Source organism: Peromyscus californicus, unplaced genomic scaffold, assembly GCF_007827085.1.
Source record: "Peromyscus californicus insignis strain IS unplaced genomic scaffold, ASM782708v3 Scaffold_2__1_contigs__length_46816999, whole genome shotgun sequence".
Classification (NCBI taxonomy): domain Eukaryota; kingdom Metazoa; phylum Chordata; class Mammalia; order Rodentia; family Cricetidae; genus Peromyscus; species Peromyscus californicus.
Window position 1 is genome coordinate 43,648,729 of NW_026294540.1, and position 20,008 is coordinate 43,668,736.

General features: G+C 41.5%; 2 protein-coding genes across 6 annotated transcripts in view; one reads left to right on the forward strand and one right to left on the reverse strand.

Moving 5' to 3' along the window:
* Positions 1-20,008, forward strand: part of Pds5b (PDS5 cohesin associated factor B) — a 157,653-nt gene that overhangs the window by 42,756 nt on the left and 94,889 nt on the right. For all 5 annotated transcript variants that reach the window (XM_052754599.1, XM_052754600.1, XM_052754603.1 and 2 more), the window contains exon 2: positions 19,794-19,920. In XM_052754599.1, coding sequence (XP_052610559.1) covers positions 19,813-19,920 — 108 coding nt within the window. In that variant the 5' untranslated portion in view covers positions 19,794-19,812. The remainder of the gene's footprint in view (positions 1-19,793; positions 19,921-20,008) is intronic.
* LOC128120567 (signal recognition particle 14 kDa protein-like) lies at positions 426-19,101 on the reverse strand. The gene is made up of 2 exons (XM_052754727.1): positions 19,042-19,101; positions 426-990 (listed from the first exon to the last, which is right to left on the reverse strand). Exons 1-2 carry the CDS (start codon positions 19,099-19,101, stop codon positions 646-648), a joined length of 405 nt encoding a protein of 134 aa, XP_052610687.1. The 3' UTR covers positions 426-645.

The window sequence follows — 20,008 nt, forward strand, 5'->3', positions numbered from 1 at the left end:
TAGAGTTTCTATTGACAGGTCTGCTGATACTCTGTTAAGTTTGCCTTTGTAAGTAACTTGACATGCTTCTTGTGTACCTTTCTGCACTCCTGGCTCTTCAGTATAATATGACATGGGAAGGCATATTTCTGGTCATGTCTGTCTGAGGTTCTAAATGGACATGGATTATTATTTCTTTTTTGCCCTCCATACCAATTAGCATATATGTAAATATATATATAAAGAGATAGAGAAGAGAAGAGACAAAAACTATTTAGATTATCTTTTTTTTTAGGATAACATGACTTTTAATAAAACTGTCAGATTTCTATTACAGTATTCTCAAAGACAAAGCAAAAACAACAACAACAACAAACAAAAACAACAACTGTAGAAACAGGGTAGGCAAAGAAACAGCTAGTGTGGATGGAGTTAATGACGCACAGCTCTTCAGAGATGACTAGACTCTTTAAGGCTGGAATCTAAGAATATGCAGCCATACGGGGAAGATCTAAGACAAACAGGCTTCTTACCACAACTACCCTATGATCGGCCAACCCTTCTCTCTTGACGACTGACCCTTCCATGAAAACAGTTACATCAGAGGGCACCAAAAGCAGCAAGCACAGGAAACTGCCCTTCAGCTGTTGCTAATGGCCACGGCTGTCACTGTGCTGACTTGGTCTTCTTACTCTTGTTCTTCTTGTCCCTCTTCTTCAGCCCATCCCTATTAGCTCTCAGTAGGTTTGAATAGGCCATCTGAAACTTACTCACTTCTTTGGAACTCACCACAGTGCTGATTTTCCTTTTCCCATCTGTGGCTCTCAACAGATACTTGTTTTCTGTAGGCTCGGAGCCCTCCACAGAACTCTTCCGTGGAGTAGGTTTGGTGCGACCATCATACTTCTTCAGGGTGATGAACCCGCTGCACTTCTGGAAGAGCCTGGTCAGCTCCGTCAGGAACTGCTCACTCTCGAGCAACACCGTCCCAGTCTCCACTAATGTCAACTCCTAGATGATCTTTTTTTGTTTTGTTTTGTTTTGAAACAGGGTTTCTCTGTGTAGTTTTGGTACCTGTTCTGGATCTAGCTTTGTAGACCAGGCTGGCCTCGAACTCACAGAGATCCGCCTGGCTCTGCCTCCCAAATGCTGGGATTAAAGACATGAGCCACCACCGCCCGGCTATTTAGATTCTCTTAATTGTAATTTAACAAAAGTATATTAAATATATATCTTAGGAATCTGCCACCTGTGAGTGCATACTAACATTGATTGAGCCACCATTGTTGCTTCTGATGCTCATATTAGCTTCTCTTTTACTATCCTTCCTGAGTGGACATTGGAAAACAGCAAACCATTTCCTGCAAATACATGATTGTGTTGAGCAGGTTGAATCTCAGCTTAGCTGTTCTTCCATTTACCCTAGCACAGCAGGCCTAGCTTCCTTGATTAGTCTGGTTACTTGATCAGAGACAGCATCCTTTCCTTGAACTTCATTTCAAGGAAATTTCATTGTCAGTTATTGTTCGTTTGTCCTGCCTACCATCTATGTGTTACGACAAATTTTCCTTCTTCACAGTCTTTTCTTTGAATGAATGCTTAGTTTTGATTCATTACATTCTACTTGGTCCTCTAAGTTCAAGCTCTTTCTTTGAAGAATTTTTCCTTAGCATTTGCAAGACTTTGCATTCTCTTTTATCATAACTTCATATTCAGCCAACACAAAAGTAAAGCTGTGAGAAAAAATAAAAACATTAAGATTTTAAAGAGTAAGATAAAAATAGTACTAAAAAGTAACAGTAAAAAGGAAAAAAAGTACCAAAACACAAACAGAAAAAGAAGATAAAGAATTAGGGGAGGTTCTTCTTGGAGCCATAATACTGGAACCTGCTAGTTGAAGAGGGTAAGATAGTCTTCATTTTTTTTTTTTTCCAATTTCACATGCATGAATGTTTTGCCTGCATGTCTGTGTACCACATGCATACAGTGCCCACAGAGGCCAGAAGAGGGCATTGGAACCCCTGGAACTGGAGTTACAGACAGTTATGAGCTGCCATGTGAATACTGGGGATTGAACCCAGGTCCTCTGGAAGAGAAGCCAGTGTTCTTAACCACTGAGCCATCTCTCCAGTCTTGAAGAGGGTAAAGTTAGCCATTGCCAGTAGGTTGTCATTGAGTTCTGCTGTAGTTATTTGCATTCTCTATACAAGCTGTTTATGATGACTGTGGACCCAGATCAGTAAGAGCCTGGGATGCATTCACTTTAGACATTTCCCTTTTTTTGTGTGTGTACTGGTAGCTGTTACCAGCTACAGTGAGCTTTACAGCCTGTTGTCTGGGTACTACTAGTTTGAGAGACACTCCCCCCTCCCCTTCAGCAAATATCTAAACTGAAGGGTATCTCTTTATTGGGGAAGCAAACAGCATTGAGCTCTCAACTAGAGTGGTGTGGGGTATGTGTGTATGGAACCGAAGGAACCAAGCTTTCTGCCTGCTGTGGGTCTCTTAGTGCTTTCAGACTTTCCCTAGCCATAGCTGCTTAATTGGAACAAGCTGGAAAATCAGCAGCTGCCCAGACTATTATTCTGCCTGGCAGCAAACGACAGATGACAGGGAGGCACCTCTTAAGGCCTAGAAATTGATGGTCATGGGTTCAGAGCCTTTGAGCTTGCTCTTTGTAGTAGAGTGCACAGTCACCAACCACCATGCTTCCATAGCTAGATTTCCCTGTTGCTTAATACCCTGTGGGTTTGTGTGCGACCCCTGTGCCCCATGCTCCATTGTAATTTCTTTTTCTCTTTTCAAGACAGAGTCTCAGATAGCCTGGGTTGTCTTTGAATTCACTATGAATTGAAGTGGGGGCTGGCCTTTGACTGCTCATCTTCCTACTTCTAGCTCTCAAGTGCTTGGATTACAGGCATGTACTAGCATATACAATTTCAAGGACTGTTTCTTGATGGTTTTTCCTGCTCAGGAAAAGTATGGTTGAGTCTCTTCTCAGGCTCTTGGCTTGTGAAACAGACATTAGAGAATTAATACTTTTTTGGGATTTGAAAGAGTCACACAGGAGTGGTAGGAGAACATGTAGAGTTTTACTTTAGATTCAGATTTGGGGCAGCTTTCTTCATTGGCCTATGAGACTTAAAAAAATCAGAGTTAGCCAGGCAACCTAAAAGACTTGAAAAATCAGTGCTAGCCAGGCATGAGGACCAATGAGAAGTTTCTCCATGCAGCAGGATAGCATATCCCCAGAGAGAAAGGTCTTGGTTTGGCACCTTTAAGGGATCGACTTGTGACTAGAGTGTAATGACAAAGCATTCAGACTGGTATATTTGGAACATATTCTGGTAACAGAACTGTGTAAAAATTTCAATAAGGAAGTGATAGGAAGATGTTGGCATACTAAGGTCTTCTAGCTGCTATGTGAATAATGAATCGGAGGTAGCTCAGACTAGTTTGTGATGAAGTGACGGCTAAGTAAGGGTGGTGGGTTTAGTTTGCTTTGTAGGTAGCATTTATATGACTTGATTATTAACTTTCAATATTGAAAAGAAATTGCCAAGGATCATTTCTAGTTTTCTGGGAGATAGAAGTAAGATACACAAAGGTAACACTGAGAAGACAAAATGAGAACTTTGTGGGGAAGGAGAAAGTTTGGAGACTATTGATTAGTTCAGGTCTCTTAATTCTCCATGTCATTGACTATCCAAATGTCAGAATTAAGGAGGCTATTGTATGCATGGGCTCTGTAGTCAGAGAAGATAACTTGATCTGTTTTCTTCATTGTTTCGAGGGTTTAATAACAAAGCTTGTCACCATGGGAGAGAAATTTGTACAGTCAAAAGAGCAGAGTAGATGAATTAAGCACTGGTAGACTGTTGATATTTAGAGTGTTGCAGGACAGACTTCTGGGGAGACTCAACATACACATCTACTCATCCCAGATAGGGAACTCATGACAGACCAAATATGGATACCACCAAAGTCTACATTGGTGAACCAATGAGTTTTTTTTTTTTTTTTTTTTTTTTTGGTTTTTCTAGACAGGGTTTCTCTGTGTAGCTTTGCGCCTTTCCTGGAACTCGCTTTGGAGACCAGGCTGGCCTCGAACTCACAGAGATCCGCCTGGCTCTGCCTCCCGAGTGCTGGGATTAAAGGCGTGCGCCACCACCGCCCGGCACCAATGAGTTTTATTGGGGCTACTTAATGAACTGAGGGCGAGGGGTTACTTAGAGGAACAGAAAAGACCCAAAGACAGCTGTATCATCAAAACCCATTCAACATGGGTAACAGCTCATAAAAACTGGGAATCTGGAGCATGCTGCACAGCCTTCAGGCAGCTCATTATGTTGAAGGGTATCCTTTTCCAGGTGGCTCAGTTGATCTAGACCTCTTCCATGTAGCTTGGCTGTTTTCTGCTTTTTACAGGCAGCTGTTCGGGTCTCAGTCTTTTTTTCTTTGCAGCTTATCTTGTCTGAGAGTGACTCTCAGTGGTCTTTATTGTTCACTCTAGCGGGGAGAGGCCTAGTCAATCTGGGCAGTTTCAGGGACTTCCTGAAGCTAATTGGAATAGTTTACTTTTGTATTGAGGAGCTTCCCTGGGAGATGGAATGTTTCAATCTCAGAATGTTCCAATCTCAGAGAAAGCTGCCATACAAAAAGAAGCTGGGTAGCAGGGAAGGAAGTAAAGGGGCTAAGTGTGACCAGTAAAGTAGGAGAAAAAAAATCAGTAAAAAGTAAAAGTTACTAGAGATGTAAGGAAAGTAGTGTCTCAAGAAGGAAGCTCTGATCAGCTCTATGACATATTGCTCACATGGAGTACGTAAGGGTCAGAAAGTGTTTCATTTGATTTAGTAACTTAGAAACCTGTGACTTCCTTCAACTTGGGCTGTGCAGCACATCACCCATGCCTTAATTCCCAGTTCCAGTTCTACAGATTGACAGTTTGTGTTTGGACAGAGTTGGATGATCAGGGTTGCTCTGCTGATCTGGGTAAGGCTTCTCCAGGTAGGTATGTATATGTGATTTCTTGGTGGTTTGCCTAGGGCTGACTTTTGGATGACCATGTGTAGATTAACTGGCTCCTTTCTTTATATGTTTTTTAATTTTGGTATTTTGAAATGGGGTCTCATATAGCCAACAAGCTGTCTTCAAACTTGGTATGTAGCTGAGGATGACCTTGAACTCCCTAGTTTGTCTACCTTGTTTGGATACAGATATATTTCTCCATGCTTGGCTCTCTAGTCTCATTTAATTAATGGATAATTACAAAGGGATATTGTAGGCTCACTCAACTGTCCAGAACCCGAGGCTAGTAAACTCAACACCAAGGACCTTATTGAGTTTGCCATTTTCTGGTCAGGTTAGGTAAAACCCTGGTCAGATTTAGATTCAAGGCTAGAAACCTTTCTTAACTTGGTGGTACTATGGATCAAACCCAAAGACCTCAGTCATGGTAGGCAGATGCTCCACTGAGCTATGCCCTTAGTCCATCCTTACTTCTTAATTTTTTTTTATTATTTTATGTGCATTGGTGTTTTGCCTGCATGTATATCTGTGTGAAGGTGTCAGACCCCCTGCAGCTGGAGTTACAGACATTTGTGAGCTGCCATGTGGGTGCTGGGACTTGAACCTAGGTCCTGTGGAAGATCAGCCAGTGCTCTTTAATCATTGAGCCATCTCTCCAGTTCCCCATCCTTACTTCTTGATGGGAAAAGCAAGTCACATTGCATGTTTGTAGAGAGGGAAATGGTTGCCCTTTCTGCAGTTTGCCACAATGATGATGATGGTGAAAACATTACAGCTGATTTTAGTGGATTTGAGAAGCTGTATTGGAACAGTATGAGAAATGTAGTCTAAGCACATGTGCTGTTTGTCTTTCCTTCTGTGAACACGCCTGCCTGCCTTCTTCGAAGAGCAGTGTTTAATACTGAAGAGACCTAGTAGATAGAGTAGGATAGGTTGAAGGGACCTAGTATAGTAGATAGAGTAGGATAGGTTGAAGAGACCTAGTATAGTAGATAGATAGAGTAGGATAGGTTGAAGGGACCTAGTATAGTAGATAGATAGAGTAGGATAGGTTGAAGGGACCTAGTAGATAGAGTAGGATAGGTTGTGGAGAGACAAGAGAACTTGAGGGACGCTCTCAGGCAGCTGCAGAGCCTACGAGCCTGGGCTCCACAGTGGGCACCACAGTGGGCTCCACAGTGGGCTTGTTCCTTTCTGGGAACGGTAGAAGATGGGTGCAAATGTGTCTAGACATTTGATTTGGTGATAGGAGGCTAAGGAAGTTCCTCTTGAGCTTCCATATTCTCAGTGGAGTCGTCTACTAAGAGAAGGGGTGCAAGAATGTCTGCCTGAGATGTGATAGTAGAGAGGTTCAGAAATTTTACTCTGTGACTAGAGAAATGAATGGCTCTCAGTAAATGACAGAGGTTTGCCCTGTTTATATAAAACATACGACCTCTAATGAGATTTAATGGAACACTGTTTTTGAGACCAGGTCCCATTATGTAGTCTTGGTTGTTCTTGAACTGGGTAGACCCGGCTGACCTCAAACTCACATAGATCCATCTACCTCTGCTGGGACCAAAGGCGTGTGCCATGCCCGACTTTTTAAAAAAGATGAATATGAGATAATGACCATGCCTTTTTAAAATATAACATTAACAAAACACAAACTCAAAAATTGGTCTCTTTTCTAAAAGAACTATTGGAAACTGCAGCCATTTCCCAGGGTCTGTTGGATTGGTTCCAGAATCCTGTTGGATTCCAGAATCTGCAGATGTTCAGGTCCCTTACTTAAAATGACCAAATATGTACACATAGACTTTGTACATTATCCTTTTTTTTTTGATGTCTAGATGACTTTGTTTCCTAATACAGTGAATACGTTAAGTAAAGATTTGTTAAAGCTGTATTGCTTTGAGAATAATGTTAAGTCTGCACACGGCACAGAAGTAAAACAGAACATTTAATTGAGTTACGAATGTGCACCAATACAGAGGGAACAACTCTACTTTATTAATAAGAATTATCAGTAAATGAACATGTTTTCCCTGAAAAGAATGAATTAAAACCAGGTGTGTGATAGTGGTGGGTTTTCTCTCTTCATCAGACAGGGCATTGCACATACTCCTGACACTGGGAAGTAATCCTCTTTCAATAATGAGGGATGATGCTAACACTGTCGTCATAGAAGCCTTAAGGAGTTCTGACAACGCTTGTGCTGTTTGAATTTGATGCTAGCTGAGTTTCCACTGTGCGGAAACAGCCTTTTGTTTAAACACTTGGAATATAAATAAATGTTGCTGGAAAGTTATGTATTTAGGGGAGAATAGCTTCATTTATTTGTCTTTTTTTCCCCCGTTAGGAGTTTCTCTTATTAGATTTTTCCATTGTCCTTGACAAGAATAAGCCCAATTTCTCATTCTGTTTAATTGCTATATGGATTGTCTTTTAATGAGTGTGCCACCTGCTGGTTCTCAGATGTACAGTGTTGGGGAAGACTTTGGTTTAGAGTCTTTACAAACTCTATAGTTGTCCTAATTCTGCCTTAAACCTGGAGTTGAAATCCCAGGAGGAAAAACATCTCTTAATAAACACGACCATGTAGGGATTCTAGTAGTAGCTTGTTTTGATTCAGTAATAGTGAACTAAATGAAACATTGTGACTCATTAAGAAAAATCATTAAAATGTCATGATTCATTTCTAACTAAATCTTCTGAAAAAAAATAAGCTGTTATCTTGCTCTTGATTCCTCTCAGTGTTATTTTTCTGTTTCATCCAGTGGAAAGATCTTATATATCTTGAGTCAAGAATTAATGATTAAATTGATTTCCCCTCCTTCTTCTTAGGACTATTGGTGTGTTTGTAAAAGGGACAAATGTTTCTTGTAGATGGTAGAGTGCTCAGCCCTAAATAGACTATGCCTATCACACTTCTATCCCTAAGGCTCAGAGATCTTTGAGGAAGAGGGGGCAGGAGCGATTTTTAGAGCCACAGGAAGTGGATAGCTTCAAGGAAACAGTGTCCTGTGGACACAGTGGGGGCAGTTGCATGTATGAACTCACAGCAATTGAGATGGGCACAAAATCCCACCATAGCTGAGGACCTTGTGACATGTGATAGCTCCTGGGAGAGAAGAGTCAGTTTTCTTAATGGTATTACCCTAGTAGGCCAACCATACTGAGGGCAAGGCCCTGTTCTGAGTTGTTGGGCAGCACACCTTGGACTCCATGGGTTTAAAAAAGAAAAGACAAAAACAAACAGACAAACAAACAAAACCCCCACAAAACTCAAACTTGGATGGATTGGGAGGTGAAGAGGAGGGATGTGGCTATGACCAAAATACATTGTATGAGCTGGGCAGCGGTGGTGCACGCCTTTAATCCCAGCACTTAGGAGGCAGAGTCAGGTGGATCTCTGTGAGTTTGAGGTCAGCCTGGTCTACAGAGCGAGATCCAGGACAGGCACCAAAACTACACAAGAAACCCTGTCTTGAAAAACAAATAAACAAACAAAATACATTGTATGAAATTCTCTAAGTATTAATAAAACTACTTTTTAAAAACAAAGTACACTTATTGTGTGTGTGTGTGTGTGTGTGTGTGTGTGTGTGTGTGTGTATGTTGGGACAGGATCTCACTGTGTAGCTCTGGCTGTCCTGGAATTCACAGAGATTCTCCTGCCTCTGCTTCCCCAGTGCCGGGATTAAAGGTGTTTGCTGCCACACCTGGCTTTAAAAATAAAATACATGTTTCTTTTAAATAACTGAGTTTTACAAAGATTATACTATTTAGATTATTTCCTTATATCTATTGTTTATACCAGACACAAAATGTAAATGCAACAACATACATATAATTTTTAAATTTAAGTGCTTTCTGAACCTTTCAAATCATCCACGAAAAGTAGGAGAATCCCAGGTTGTCATCTTTTTACTATAAATTCAGTTGAGATTTTTTTATACTTATTTTTATTTTATGCATATGGGTGTTTTGCCTGCATGTATGTATGTACACCACATGTGTGCTGTACCTTCAAGGGTCAGAAGAGAGGCATCAGATCCCCTGGAACTGGAGTTACAGTTGGTTGTGAGCTGTTTAGTAGGTAATGAGAAATGAACCCAGGTCCTCTGTAAGAGCAGCTAGTACTCTGAACCACTGAGCCACTTTTCAGCACAATTTAAAAAAGTGTGTATGAATGTTTTGCTGGCATGTGTGTATGTGCACCACATGCATGCGGTGCTCGAGGAGCCTAGAAGAGGGCATCAGATCCCTAGGAACTGGAGTTAGTGATGGTTGTGAGCCACCATGTGGGTGCAGGGAATGCAACCCAGCAAGAGCAACAAGTGTTATTAACGCTGAACCAACGCTCCTGTTGTAGGATATTATTTTAAGATGTGTTACATTTGTTTATGCTGGGGAATATTTGTTTAATGATGCAAAAATGTGTTTCACTCTTTTATGTTGCATTTGTTTAACTCTGTGAAGCCGTGTTGCTTTGTCTGCCTAAGACACCTGATGGTCTGATAAAGAGCTGAACAGCCAATAGCAAGGCAGGAGAAAGGATAGGTGGGGCTGGCCGACAGAGAGAATGAATAAGAAGGGAAATCTGGAAGGAGAGGAAGAAGGAATGAAAAGAGGAGGAGGACATCAGGGCCAGCCACCCAGCTACACAACACAGCCACGGAGTACACAGAAGTAGAGAAAGGTAAAAAGCCCAGAGGCCAAAGATGGACAGGATAATTTAAGTTAGAAAAGCCGACTAGAAACAAGCCAAGCTAAGGCTGGACATTCATAAGAAAGAATAAGTCTTCATTTATATTTAATTGGGAGCTGTGTGGTGGACTCCTAAAAGAGTAAAGAATAATAAAACAGCCAACTATACTCTCCAGCCCACAAAGTTTGTATTTTTTTAAATTTGGTTTTTACTAATTTATTGTTCATCTTTTGGAGATAGCCTCACTATGTAGCCCAGACTGGCCTTGAGCTCTAATCTTCCTTCCTCCGCTTCCTAAGTCCTGGGACCATAGGCATGTACCGTCACCCACAGTTAAAATTTGTGTTTCGAAACAGAGAAGAAAGTTAGTAAATTAGTACATTGTTTCCTAGTATGTATTGTATATAAAATAGCTCTAGTAGGGTACATTTTTATATAAATTCTTTGTAAAGCAGTTACTCTTCACTTTTGTTTTATGTTTATCAGGTGAATAGTTGAAATTCTGTTGGGATGAGCCCTAGCAGATCCCCTTGGGTCTGTCAGTCGGGAGGAGCATGTCTATCTCATTTCCCCCAGCAGGTGTAGATCCCGTTTCCTACATTCTCTCTTCCGTCTTGTTTCCTTTCTGCTTCCTTTCCACCTTTTTATTTGCCTTGTAATTTGGTTTTATCTTCCAAGAACATTTTTTAAAAATATCATCCAAGTTCAAGGCAGTATTTGCTGAGGTCATTTTGTGTGTCTTCACTGAAGTACTCACCACCGTGTGTCACCCTGTCTTCAGATATCCTTGTCTCCAGGCGTTTGTGTCTGTTATGCTTCTTGACGTTCTTTCTTGATTTCTCCCCATCAATCAGTATATTTATCTCCTCAGAGTTCAGTCTTGGAATCTCAGCTCATTCCAACCCCATCTTTTGAGACAGTCTTACTTCTGGCTGGCCTGGAGTTTGCTGCACAGACAAGGCTGACCCTGGCCTTGTGACAACCTTCCTTCTGTCACCTGCCTGCCACTGTGCTGGAGTTCACGTGGTCTGTCCTCCCTCCATCACTCCCTCCCCTCTCCCTTCATCTGTCTTCCCTCTTCTCCCTTCTTGTGTGCAAGTATGTGTGTTTGTGCAGGTGTGTTTGTGGTTGTGTCTTTTTTTTTTTTTTTTTTTTTTTGGTTTTTCGAGACAGGGTTTCTCTGTGTAGCTTTGCGCCTTTCCTGGAACTCACTTGGTAGTCCAGGCTGGCCTCGAACTCGCAGAGATCCGCCTGGCTCTGCCTCCCGAGTGCTGGGATTAAAGGCGTGCGCCACCACCGCCCGGCTGTGGTTGTGTCTTTATCATTATTTCCTAACTGGTTTCACTCTGTTTCAGCGGTTCTCAATCTGTGGGTTGTGATCCCTTTGGGGGTCAAATGACCCTTTCACAAGGGTTGCCTAAGATCATTGGAAAACAGATATTTTACATTATGGTTCATAACAGTAGCAAAATTACAGATCTAAAAATAATTTTTTAGTTGGGGGCAACTATAACATGAGGGGTTTTATTAAAGGGTCCCAGCATTAGGAAGGTTGAGAATATGGTTCTGTTTGGTTTCTTTCCTTGTCTACTCTGTACAGTTTATTATAATTATAGTTTCTCAAAATAGTTGTCATTCATTCAGCAAGTACTTTCTGAGTACTTACATTGGTAATGCCTGTGATATATAATAACAGTAGCATGCAGTGATACCTGTGCTTGTCTTAAGGAGTTAATATCGAGGGGAGAAAGAAGTATAGTGAGTACAGTGTGATAAATGCCGTTTGTATAGGCTCAGAATGTGACTGGGTATTGGGGGAGGAACACAGCTCTGCCAAGTGGAGGTCCGAGAAAGAGAACATGTACACTTAGACCTTTCAGGTTCATGGAGTTTGTTTAGTGGTAGGGAGTGGTAAGTGTGTCTCGCTCTTGAGAATAGACTCAGTGCAAGCTCAGAAACCTGCCCCCTTGTTGGCTCTTACCTTTTCTTTTTTAGCTCCCTTTTCTTTCACCTGCATTTTCCATGGGTCATAGTCCTGTGCGCCCCCCCCCCCCCCCCCCCCCCCCCCCCCCCCGCTTCAGTGATAAATTCTGAACCTTGCCAGTCTTTTTCTCAGTTATACCATCCTCTCATACCTTTATAGATTCTGTTTGCTTAAATCCTTTCTCTAGGCTTCGTGTTTGCTGTTTCTGTTAGGACGATTTAAAAATCGACTGTGGTTTAGTTATTTAGGGTTATGTGTTTCTCTTGGTAGACTCTGAGTGAGGTTCATTTTAACTCATTTCTCCTACAGTTACTGCTGATATATTATGCAAAAAGCAGGTGCACAGTAACTTGAGTACATGGCTACGTGCATTCTGTGCTGTCTACACTTGTCTACACAGCTCCTCTGTGCTGACTCTGGTAGTGCAGATTTGTGACGCCTGCTGCATTTAGATATGCTCCCCTTTGGTGACTCTGTTGTTTGTGTAAAGGAGCACACCTATGAGCTTGGATCTTGGCAAACAGTGCTTATTCTATCATCTCCTTCTAAAGGCTTTTACATTGGGGTTTGATACCTGGATTTCATCTACCCAGAATTCATCTGCTGTTTGTGTGAAGTATGGGAACAGCAATACTTTCTGTTCTGTCCTTACCGGCTGGTACTGTATTATCTTGTCACTGTTTTCACATAAGTTTCATGTTTTTGAATCTGTTTTTTTTTTTTTAGATTTATTTATTATGTATACAGAAGAGGGCACCAGATCTCATTACAGATGGTTGTGAGCCACCATGTGGGTGCTGGGAATTGAACTCAGGACCTCTGGAAGAGCAGTCGGTACTCTTAACCTCTGAGCCATCTCTCGGGCTCCTTGAATCTGTTAGGCCTTCTCTTACGCTACATTGGATCTCTTTCCCCTTACCAATACCACATTGTCTAATTTACTTTAGCTTTGTATTGGCTTTGAATATTTGGTAGGACCAAGTCCATTCACTATCTTTAATTCCTTTAATGTCTTGGTATTTGAGGCCTTTTATGTGTATTTCTAGAATAAATTTTCCAACTTTTTTTTTTGGCCTCAGCCTCTTTTCCCTCTTTTTCCCCTTTCCTCCTCCTCCTCCTCCTCCTTCCCTTCCAGTCTTTCCCTCCATTCTTCTTTGTCCCTTTTCTGTCTCCTTCCTGTTTTGACCTTTTTCATATTGTAGTTAATTTTTAAAAATTAAAATATGAGTTTTACCTTTATATATATATTTGTCATACATATGTGAGTTACAGATGATTGTAATCTGTCATGTGAGTGCTGGGAATTGAACCTGGGTCCTCTGGAAGAACAGCTAGCACTTCTAACCACTAAGCTATCCTTCCAGCCCTAGGATGACTCCAACTAAGACTCCTAGCAATAGTGGAGGAATTGCCTGAACTAGTCATCTCCTGTAATCAGATTGGTGACTACCCTAATTGTCAGCAGAGAGCCTTTATCCAGTAACTGATGGGAGTAGATCCACAGCCAAGTACTGGGCCGAGCTCTGGGAGTCCTGAAGAAAGGGAGGAGGGATTGTAGGAGCCAGGGGAAGCCCACAGAGACAGCTGGCCTGAGCTCGTGGGAGCACACGGACTCTGGACCAACAGTTAGGGAGCCTGCATAGGACCGACCTAGGCTGTGTGTGTGTGTGTGTGTGTGACAGTTGTGTAGCTTGGTCTGTTTGTAAGGCTGCTAGCAGTGGAATCAGGACTGTCCCTGGTGCTTAGCTAACTTTTGGGAACCTGGTCCCCATGCTGGATTACTTCGCCCAGCACTGCCTCACCTTGATGTGCTGTGCTTTGTTCAAGCCCCTTTCTGAATGGAGCCGGAGGAGCGGATGGCGAGGGAGGTATATGGAAGGTGGGTGGGGAAGGAACAGGAGGAGAGGAGGGAGGGGAAACTGTGGTTAGTATGTAAAATAAACAAAAAAATGTTAAATAAATTAAAATATGATTAGATCATTCTCCCCCTTTTTCTTTTTTTCCTATCTCCCAATTGACACCCCAGCCTCTACCTTTACTCTCTCTTGAAATCATGATCTCTTCCTTTGTTATTGTGTGTGTGTGTGTGTGTGTGTGTGTGTGTGTGTGTGTGTGTGACAGTGACAGTTGTGTCGCTTGGTCTGTTTGTAAGGCTGCACACACACACACACACACACACACACACACACACACACTCTAAATGTATACATACCTTCATGGTTTTTGTTTGCTCTTTTTTTTTTTTTTTTGTTAATACAAAGCCTCACATAGCTCAGGCTGGCCTGGAAATTGCTACCTATCAGACTAGTCTTGAACTCCTGATCCTCTGTGTCTAGGATTACAGGAGTGTCCCCTGTGCCCAGCTGTCATGTCTCTACCCCCAGCCACAGGTCCTCCTTGATTGAACCCAGGCTCCACTTACGGAGCTGCATCCTCAGTTCAGAACCAGAGCTGAATTTGATGATGTCATTGACTGATTCATCTGTGCGGGAAGATGTATTTTCGCAGTGTTTCTGACTTTTAGTTCTTTATTTCATGATTTCAGTATCTTTTCAGATACTTAGAGTTTTCATAATTTCTCAGGCTTCAGGAAAGGGCATCTTTCCTTTGTGCTTTTCTGTCTGTAGATTGTGTTTTTAAACTTCTGTTGTTTATGTGACTAAAGGTTACTTTTTTTCATTTGAAAAACTTTCATTTTGGAATAATTATAAACGCAAAATTATCCAGGTGGTGGTTTTTAATCCCAGCACTGAGGAGGCAGAGGTAGGAGAATCTCTTGAGTTAGAGGCCATTCTGGATTTACAGAGCAAATTGAAAAACCAAAAACCAAAACAAAACACAGAAAGTTGCAAAAATAATATTTTGAACCCATCATGCATCTGTCCCCTGCACACTTATGTAACTATAGCAAAACCAAGAAGTTGACATGGGTATGGATTTCACATAATTTACTCTTGAATTTGTTTTTGTTTTTGAGACAGGGTTTCTTTGTATAGCCCTGACTGTCCTGGAACTCAATCTGTAGACCAGATTGGCTCAGAGATCTGCCTGCCTCTTCCTCCCAAATGCTGGGATTAAAGTTGTGGACTACCACCCCCAGTGAATTTTTTGTTTTTAGTTTATGTGTTTGGGTGTTTTTGCCTGCATGTATGTAGTATGTAAATAATTTTTGTGGGTAGTGCTTGCAGAGACCAGAAGAGGACATCAAATTCCTTGGAACTAGAATTAAAGCAAATAGTGAGCTGTTATGTAGGTGCTAGGAGTTGAACTTGAGTCCTAGAAGAGCAACCAGTGCTTTTAACGCCTGAACCATGTCTCTGGTTCCCTTATTTCTAAGTTTTTGCTCAACATTCTTTGCAGTATCTGTGTAGTTCTGTGTGCCTGAATCCTATAGAGCATTGGCTTTCAGCTTTCCTAATGTTGGGACCTCTTAATACAGTTGCTCATGTTGTAGTGACCCTCAACCAAAAAATGATTTTTGCTGCTACTTCTTAGCTGTAATGTTGCTGCTGTTAGGAATTGTAATGTAAATACCTGTGTTTTCTGATGGTCTTGACGACCCCAGAGAGGTCCCAGCTCCCAGGTTGAGAACCACTGCTGCAGAGCTTCAGTAGATAGACACAGTTGCCTCTTTCCTCGCTCCTCCACTTTGTTTCCTGGAAGCTGCTCACCTGCTTTCTGTTTCTAGGTTTTTATCATTTCAAGACTGTTAAACAAAACAAACCATACCATGTATAACCAACCCTTTGCGCCTGACTGCATAGGGACTGTTAAATTATTGCATGTATCAGCATTCTTTTAATATCAGTTTTCACTGAGCAAAAAACATTTGGAGCCGGGCGGTGGTGACGCACTTGGGAGGCAGAGCCAGCCTGGTCTGCAGAGTGAGTTCCAGGACAGGCACCAAAACTACACAGAAAACCCTGTCTTGACCCCCCCCCCCAAAAAAAAAAAAAGAAAAGAAAACCACATTTAGAATGCCTTCAGTTTGGGGATATTTTCTATAAATGTAAGTTTTCATTTTTCTTAGAGAATGTCTGATAATGTGTTTACTGGCTCTGGTTAAATACTTGTTTTTTCATTTTAATGAGAAAGTGCCAGAATTATTTTACTGCGGCTCTACAACAGTAATGTCTGACAGATAAGCTTCTTCACACCCTGCCCACATGACTGCCACTGTCATTTCATTCGGTCATTTGTCTGGAGTATGATTGAGGTTTAGTTTCGCTCTTAGAGAAGAGAAATACTGCTGAATCTTAAATTTGCCTGCACTTACCTGTTGCTTCTGTGCTTTCCAGCATGTTTGTTTCTTTGGTCACTCTGTTGTATTTTTCAATTTAATTTATTTATTTTACAGCCCGACTGCAGCCTCCCCTTCCCTTTCTCCTCTCCTCCCGTTCATCCGGTCCTCTCCACCCCACCCCATCCACTCCTCTTCCACATTCACTCAGAAAGGGGCAGGCCTCCCATGGGTATCAGTAAGGCATTTATATATCACAAGTGCTGGAAGATCAAGCACCGAGATTCTCCTGTGTGCAGGCTGGACAAGGCAATCCAGAATGAGGAATAGGTTCCCAAGAGCCAGCCAAATTACTAGGGACAGCCGCCAAGGAAAGCATCTCCGAACCAAGAAACACAGTGGAAAAATCTAGATATGTTGATGATAAGAACAATACTCCAAAAGCGGAGGGAAATTAATTCAAAATCTCTTAGCTTCCCTCTACCCAGCTCTCCCATCCCCTGCTCCTATTGCCAGGAGTCCCACAGATAGACCAAGGTACACACTGTCATATGTGCAAAGGGCCTAGGTTGGTCCCATGCAGCTCCCTGCTCATTGCTTCAGACTCTGAGTTCCCGTGAGCCAGACTAGCTGTTTCTGTGGGTTTTCCTGTGATGGCCCGACCCGCCTGGCTCCTATGATCCTTCCTCCCTCTTCAGCAGGACTCCCCGAGCTCTGGGCTGTGGGTCTCTGAATCTGCCTCCATCAGTCACTGAATGAAGGCTCTTCGATGACAACCATAGTAGTAGCCGTCACTAATCCGATCTCGGGATGGCCAGTTCAGGCTGTGCATCCACTGCTGCCAGGAGTCTTAGCTGAGGCCGTCTTTGTAGACTCATGCAAGTTTCCCTTGCATCAGGCTTCTACCCAGCTTGTAAAGCCCTCCTTTCCAGTCAGTATAATTGGATATTCATAGTGTCCTTTGGCGAGTTCTTTTTTTTTTTTTTTTTGATTGATTGATTGATTGATTTGTTTATTTATTTATTTTGTATACAGCATGTATGACTACAGGTCAGAAGAGGGCACCAGATCTCATTACAGATGGTTGTGAGCCACCATGTGGTTGCTGGGAATTGAACTCAGGACCTCTGGAAGAGCAATCAGTGCTCTTAACCTCTGAGCCTTCTCTCCACCCCCAAGTTCTTTTTTTAATATATATATAATGCTAGTTTTACAAGTCACTGATCAGATAGGTGTTTTACAGGTATTTTCTGACTTGACTACTGCTTTAACACTGTAGAGGTTTGTCTCTTTGGTTTAGAATTTTTATATAAGCATGTATCTGTGGGGTTTTGTGTTTGATATCCTTTAGTTAACTCTACGGCTAATCTACCTTATTGTTTGAAGCAATAATTGATTGACTCCATAATTGTATTTTTGTTGTATGACTATACCACAGTTGATAGACATGTGTTTGCTGTGAATGTTTGAGTATATGTCTTACACTAGACATGTGTTTGTTTCTCTTGAACACATACAAAGAAGTGAACCCTGGAGCCTTGTGACTGTGTGTGTGTGTGTGTGTGTGTGTGTGTGTGTGTGTGTGTGTGTGTGATATTTAGATTGTACTTTCTTTTGCTTGGTTTTCTAGAGAATTATTTTTCTAATATTTTACTTACAAAATCTTCTGTGTACATTTTAAAACCTCACACAAACGAGTTTTACTATATAGCACTGGCTGGCCTAAAGCTCACAAGAGATCCACCTGCCTCTGTCTCCTTTATATTACTCTTCAGTTGATCACATGTATTATATATGCACAAAGTATTTAACATGTGCTAACCAGTGTCCTGAGTGCTTTACACATATGCCCATGCAGACACCTATCAAACTTTTTTTGACTAATGTGTCCTTATTTCACCTGTTCTTGTCAGTCACATTCCTTAGATTTAAACTTTAGGTTTGCATATTGAAGATGAGGTTTATTGTCTCTTGGCTTATGTTGTTGCTACCTGTTTGTTTTCAAATGCGCTTCTTTTCAAGGCAGTGAGTATGTTGGCTTTGAGAGTTTGCTCTCTTTAAAAATGTTTAACTGAAATAGAATTCCCTCTCTCTCCTCCCCTCCTGCTTCCTCCAGCTACCTACTGGTACCTTTTCCATGCCCCACCTCTCATACCCTTTTCCTTTGTTTTTTGTTCCGTACACACGTTTGTTTGTATGTATGTGTGTGCACAAGCATATATTAATATGACCTGAGTGTGTTGAGATTTTATTTTCTTGATTTATTATCCCTATTATTTTGAATTTATTGTCTTTGGTTTCTTGAATTTCAGTTGCTGTCTTAGGATACTTATGCAGTTATGTGGACTGTTCACTCTTCTGTGAGTCATAAGATAGACTCACCCTTCCTCTGTATTTTACTTTCATGTTTCTGTGTTATGCCCTGGATAATTTCTTTTTTCTTTTTTTTTTTTTTTTTTTTTTTTGGTTTTTTGAGACAGGGTTTCTCTATGTAGTTTTACGTCTTTCCTGGAACTCACTTTGTAGACCATGCTGGCCTCAAACTCACAGTGATAATTTCTTTTTTCTTAATTCTAATATTTTTACTATCTGCAAATGAACTTGTCTGTTGACCTTTTATTTGCTGCTCTGTTTGCATGCTCGAGCTTTTGTTTTTATAATTATTCCTTACAGATTTTCAAAATTGTCTTTTATTTAAGTTCGTAAGTCTAGTTATTTTATGATTTCCATAAATGTAATAATAGCTGAAGGAGCCGGGCGGTGGTGGTGCACGCCTTTAATCCCAGCACTCGGGAGGCAGAGGCCAGCCTGGTTTACAAAGTGAGTTTCAGGAAAGGCGCAAAGCTACACAGAAACCCTGTCTCACAAAACCCAAAAAAAAAAAAAAAAAAAAAAACTGAAGGATTCTGGTTTTGTTTGATACCTTTTTTTTTTTTTTTTTTTTTTTTTGTTGTTGTTATAAGAAGGATACCCTGTCTCCTCAGGTGCTTGCCTATTTTTGACTTCATGCTCTCTTAGAAACACTGTGCTTGAGTTTCTTCTGTGCCTAGGATGAAGATGCTTTCTCGCAGACAGAACTTGAATTTGCTTATGTTGGGTTCTTGGGATTCTTACCACTTGGCTGCTGTGGATGGGCTTGTGTTCTGAGGGTCTCAGGACCGTGTGCAGGGTCATGACCAAAGTCAGCGGCTCCCGCCCTCTGTCCGTTCCTGCTTCACTCTGTTGCCTTCTCTGGTTTCTGGGGGACCAGATTGGTCTCTGGTCAGACCCCTCTTGCTGTTGTAAGTGATTCTCTTCCTCAGGTGGGGTGAGGGGCTAGGGGAGAAGTCCATATTAATTTCAGGAGAGTCTCTTGACGGGTGTAGATATTGTGTCCCTTTTGTCGCATGTGGACACTGGAGCCGAATTCTGGTTTTCTCGGTGTTGGCAGAGAACTTCAGAGACCAGAGAGGTAGAAGCTGTAATGTTCAATTCTCTGGGTTCTTGCTTTTCCTAGATTTTTTTTATCTGAATCATTTATGATACTTTTTTTTATTAAATAATATATTTGTATTCTCGGAGAATTTCATACAACTTAGTTTGATCATAGTCACCCTCATTTCTGTCCCCCACTTTAAACATTTATTTTGGTTATTTTTTTCTATTGTGTGTGTTTTGTTGGTGAGAGTTAGTACAAATTATACAGCTTGCTACGAATGGAAATAAATTTGTTTTCCTCAGTAATTTTGGGAAATGTTCAGTAAAGTAGTTTTCATTCGATGACTAAATTCGGAGGCAATTACAAATTGTGGAGGAACAACTTATCTTTTATATTTATTATAGTACATGTCTGTTTTTACTTGTACCTAATACTTTTCTTGCTTTAGGGGTACAGACATTTCCATCATGGCTCATTCGAAGACACGGACCAACGATGGGAAGATTACTTACCCTCCTGGTGTCAAGGAGATCTCCGATAAAATCTCTAAAGAGGAGATGGTGAGGCGCTTAAAGGTATGTGAACAGTGTGTGGCTCCGACAGCCGGGCAGTGGGGGCTTTCCTGGGGGTCGTCCTGCAGGGCCATGCAACTTGCTTTGCTAG

Excerpts from the sequence above, each read along its gene's own strand:
- LOC128120567 (XM_052754727.1), bottom strand. The coding sequence starts at position 19,101 with ATGACCCTGCACACGGTCCTGAGACCCTCAGAACACAAGCCCATCCAC. Across the intron at positions 991-19,041 it reads CCATCCACAGCAGCCAAGTG|GAGTTGACATTAGTGGAGAC; the intron begins GTAAGAATCCCA and ends AAGATCATCTAG.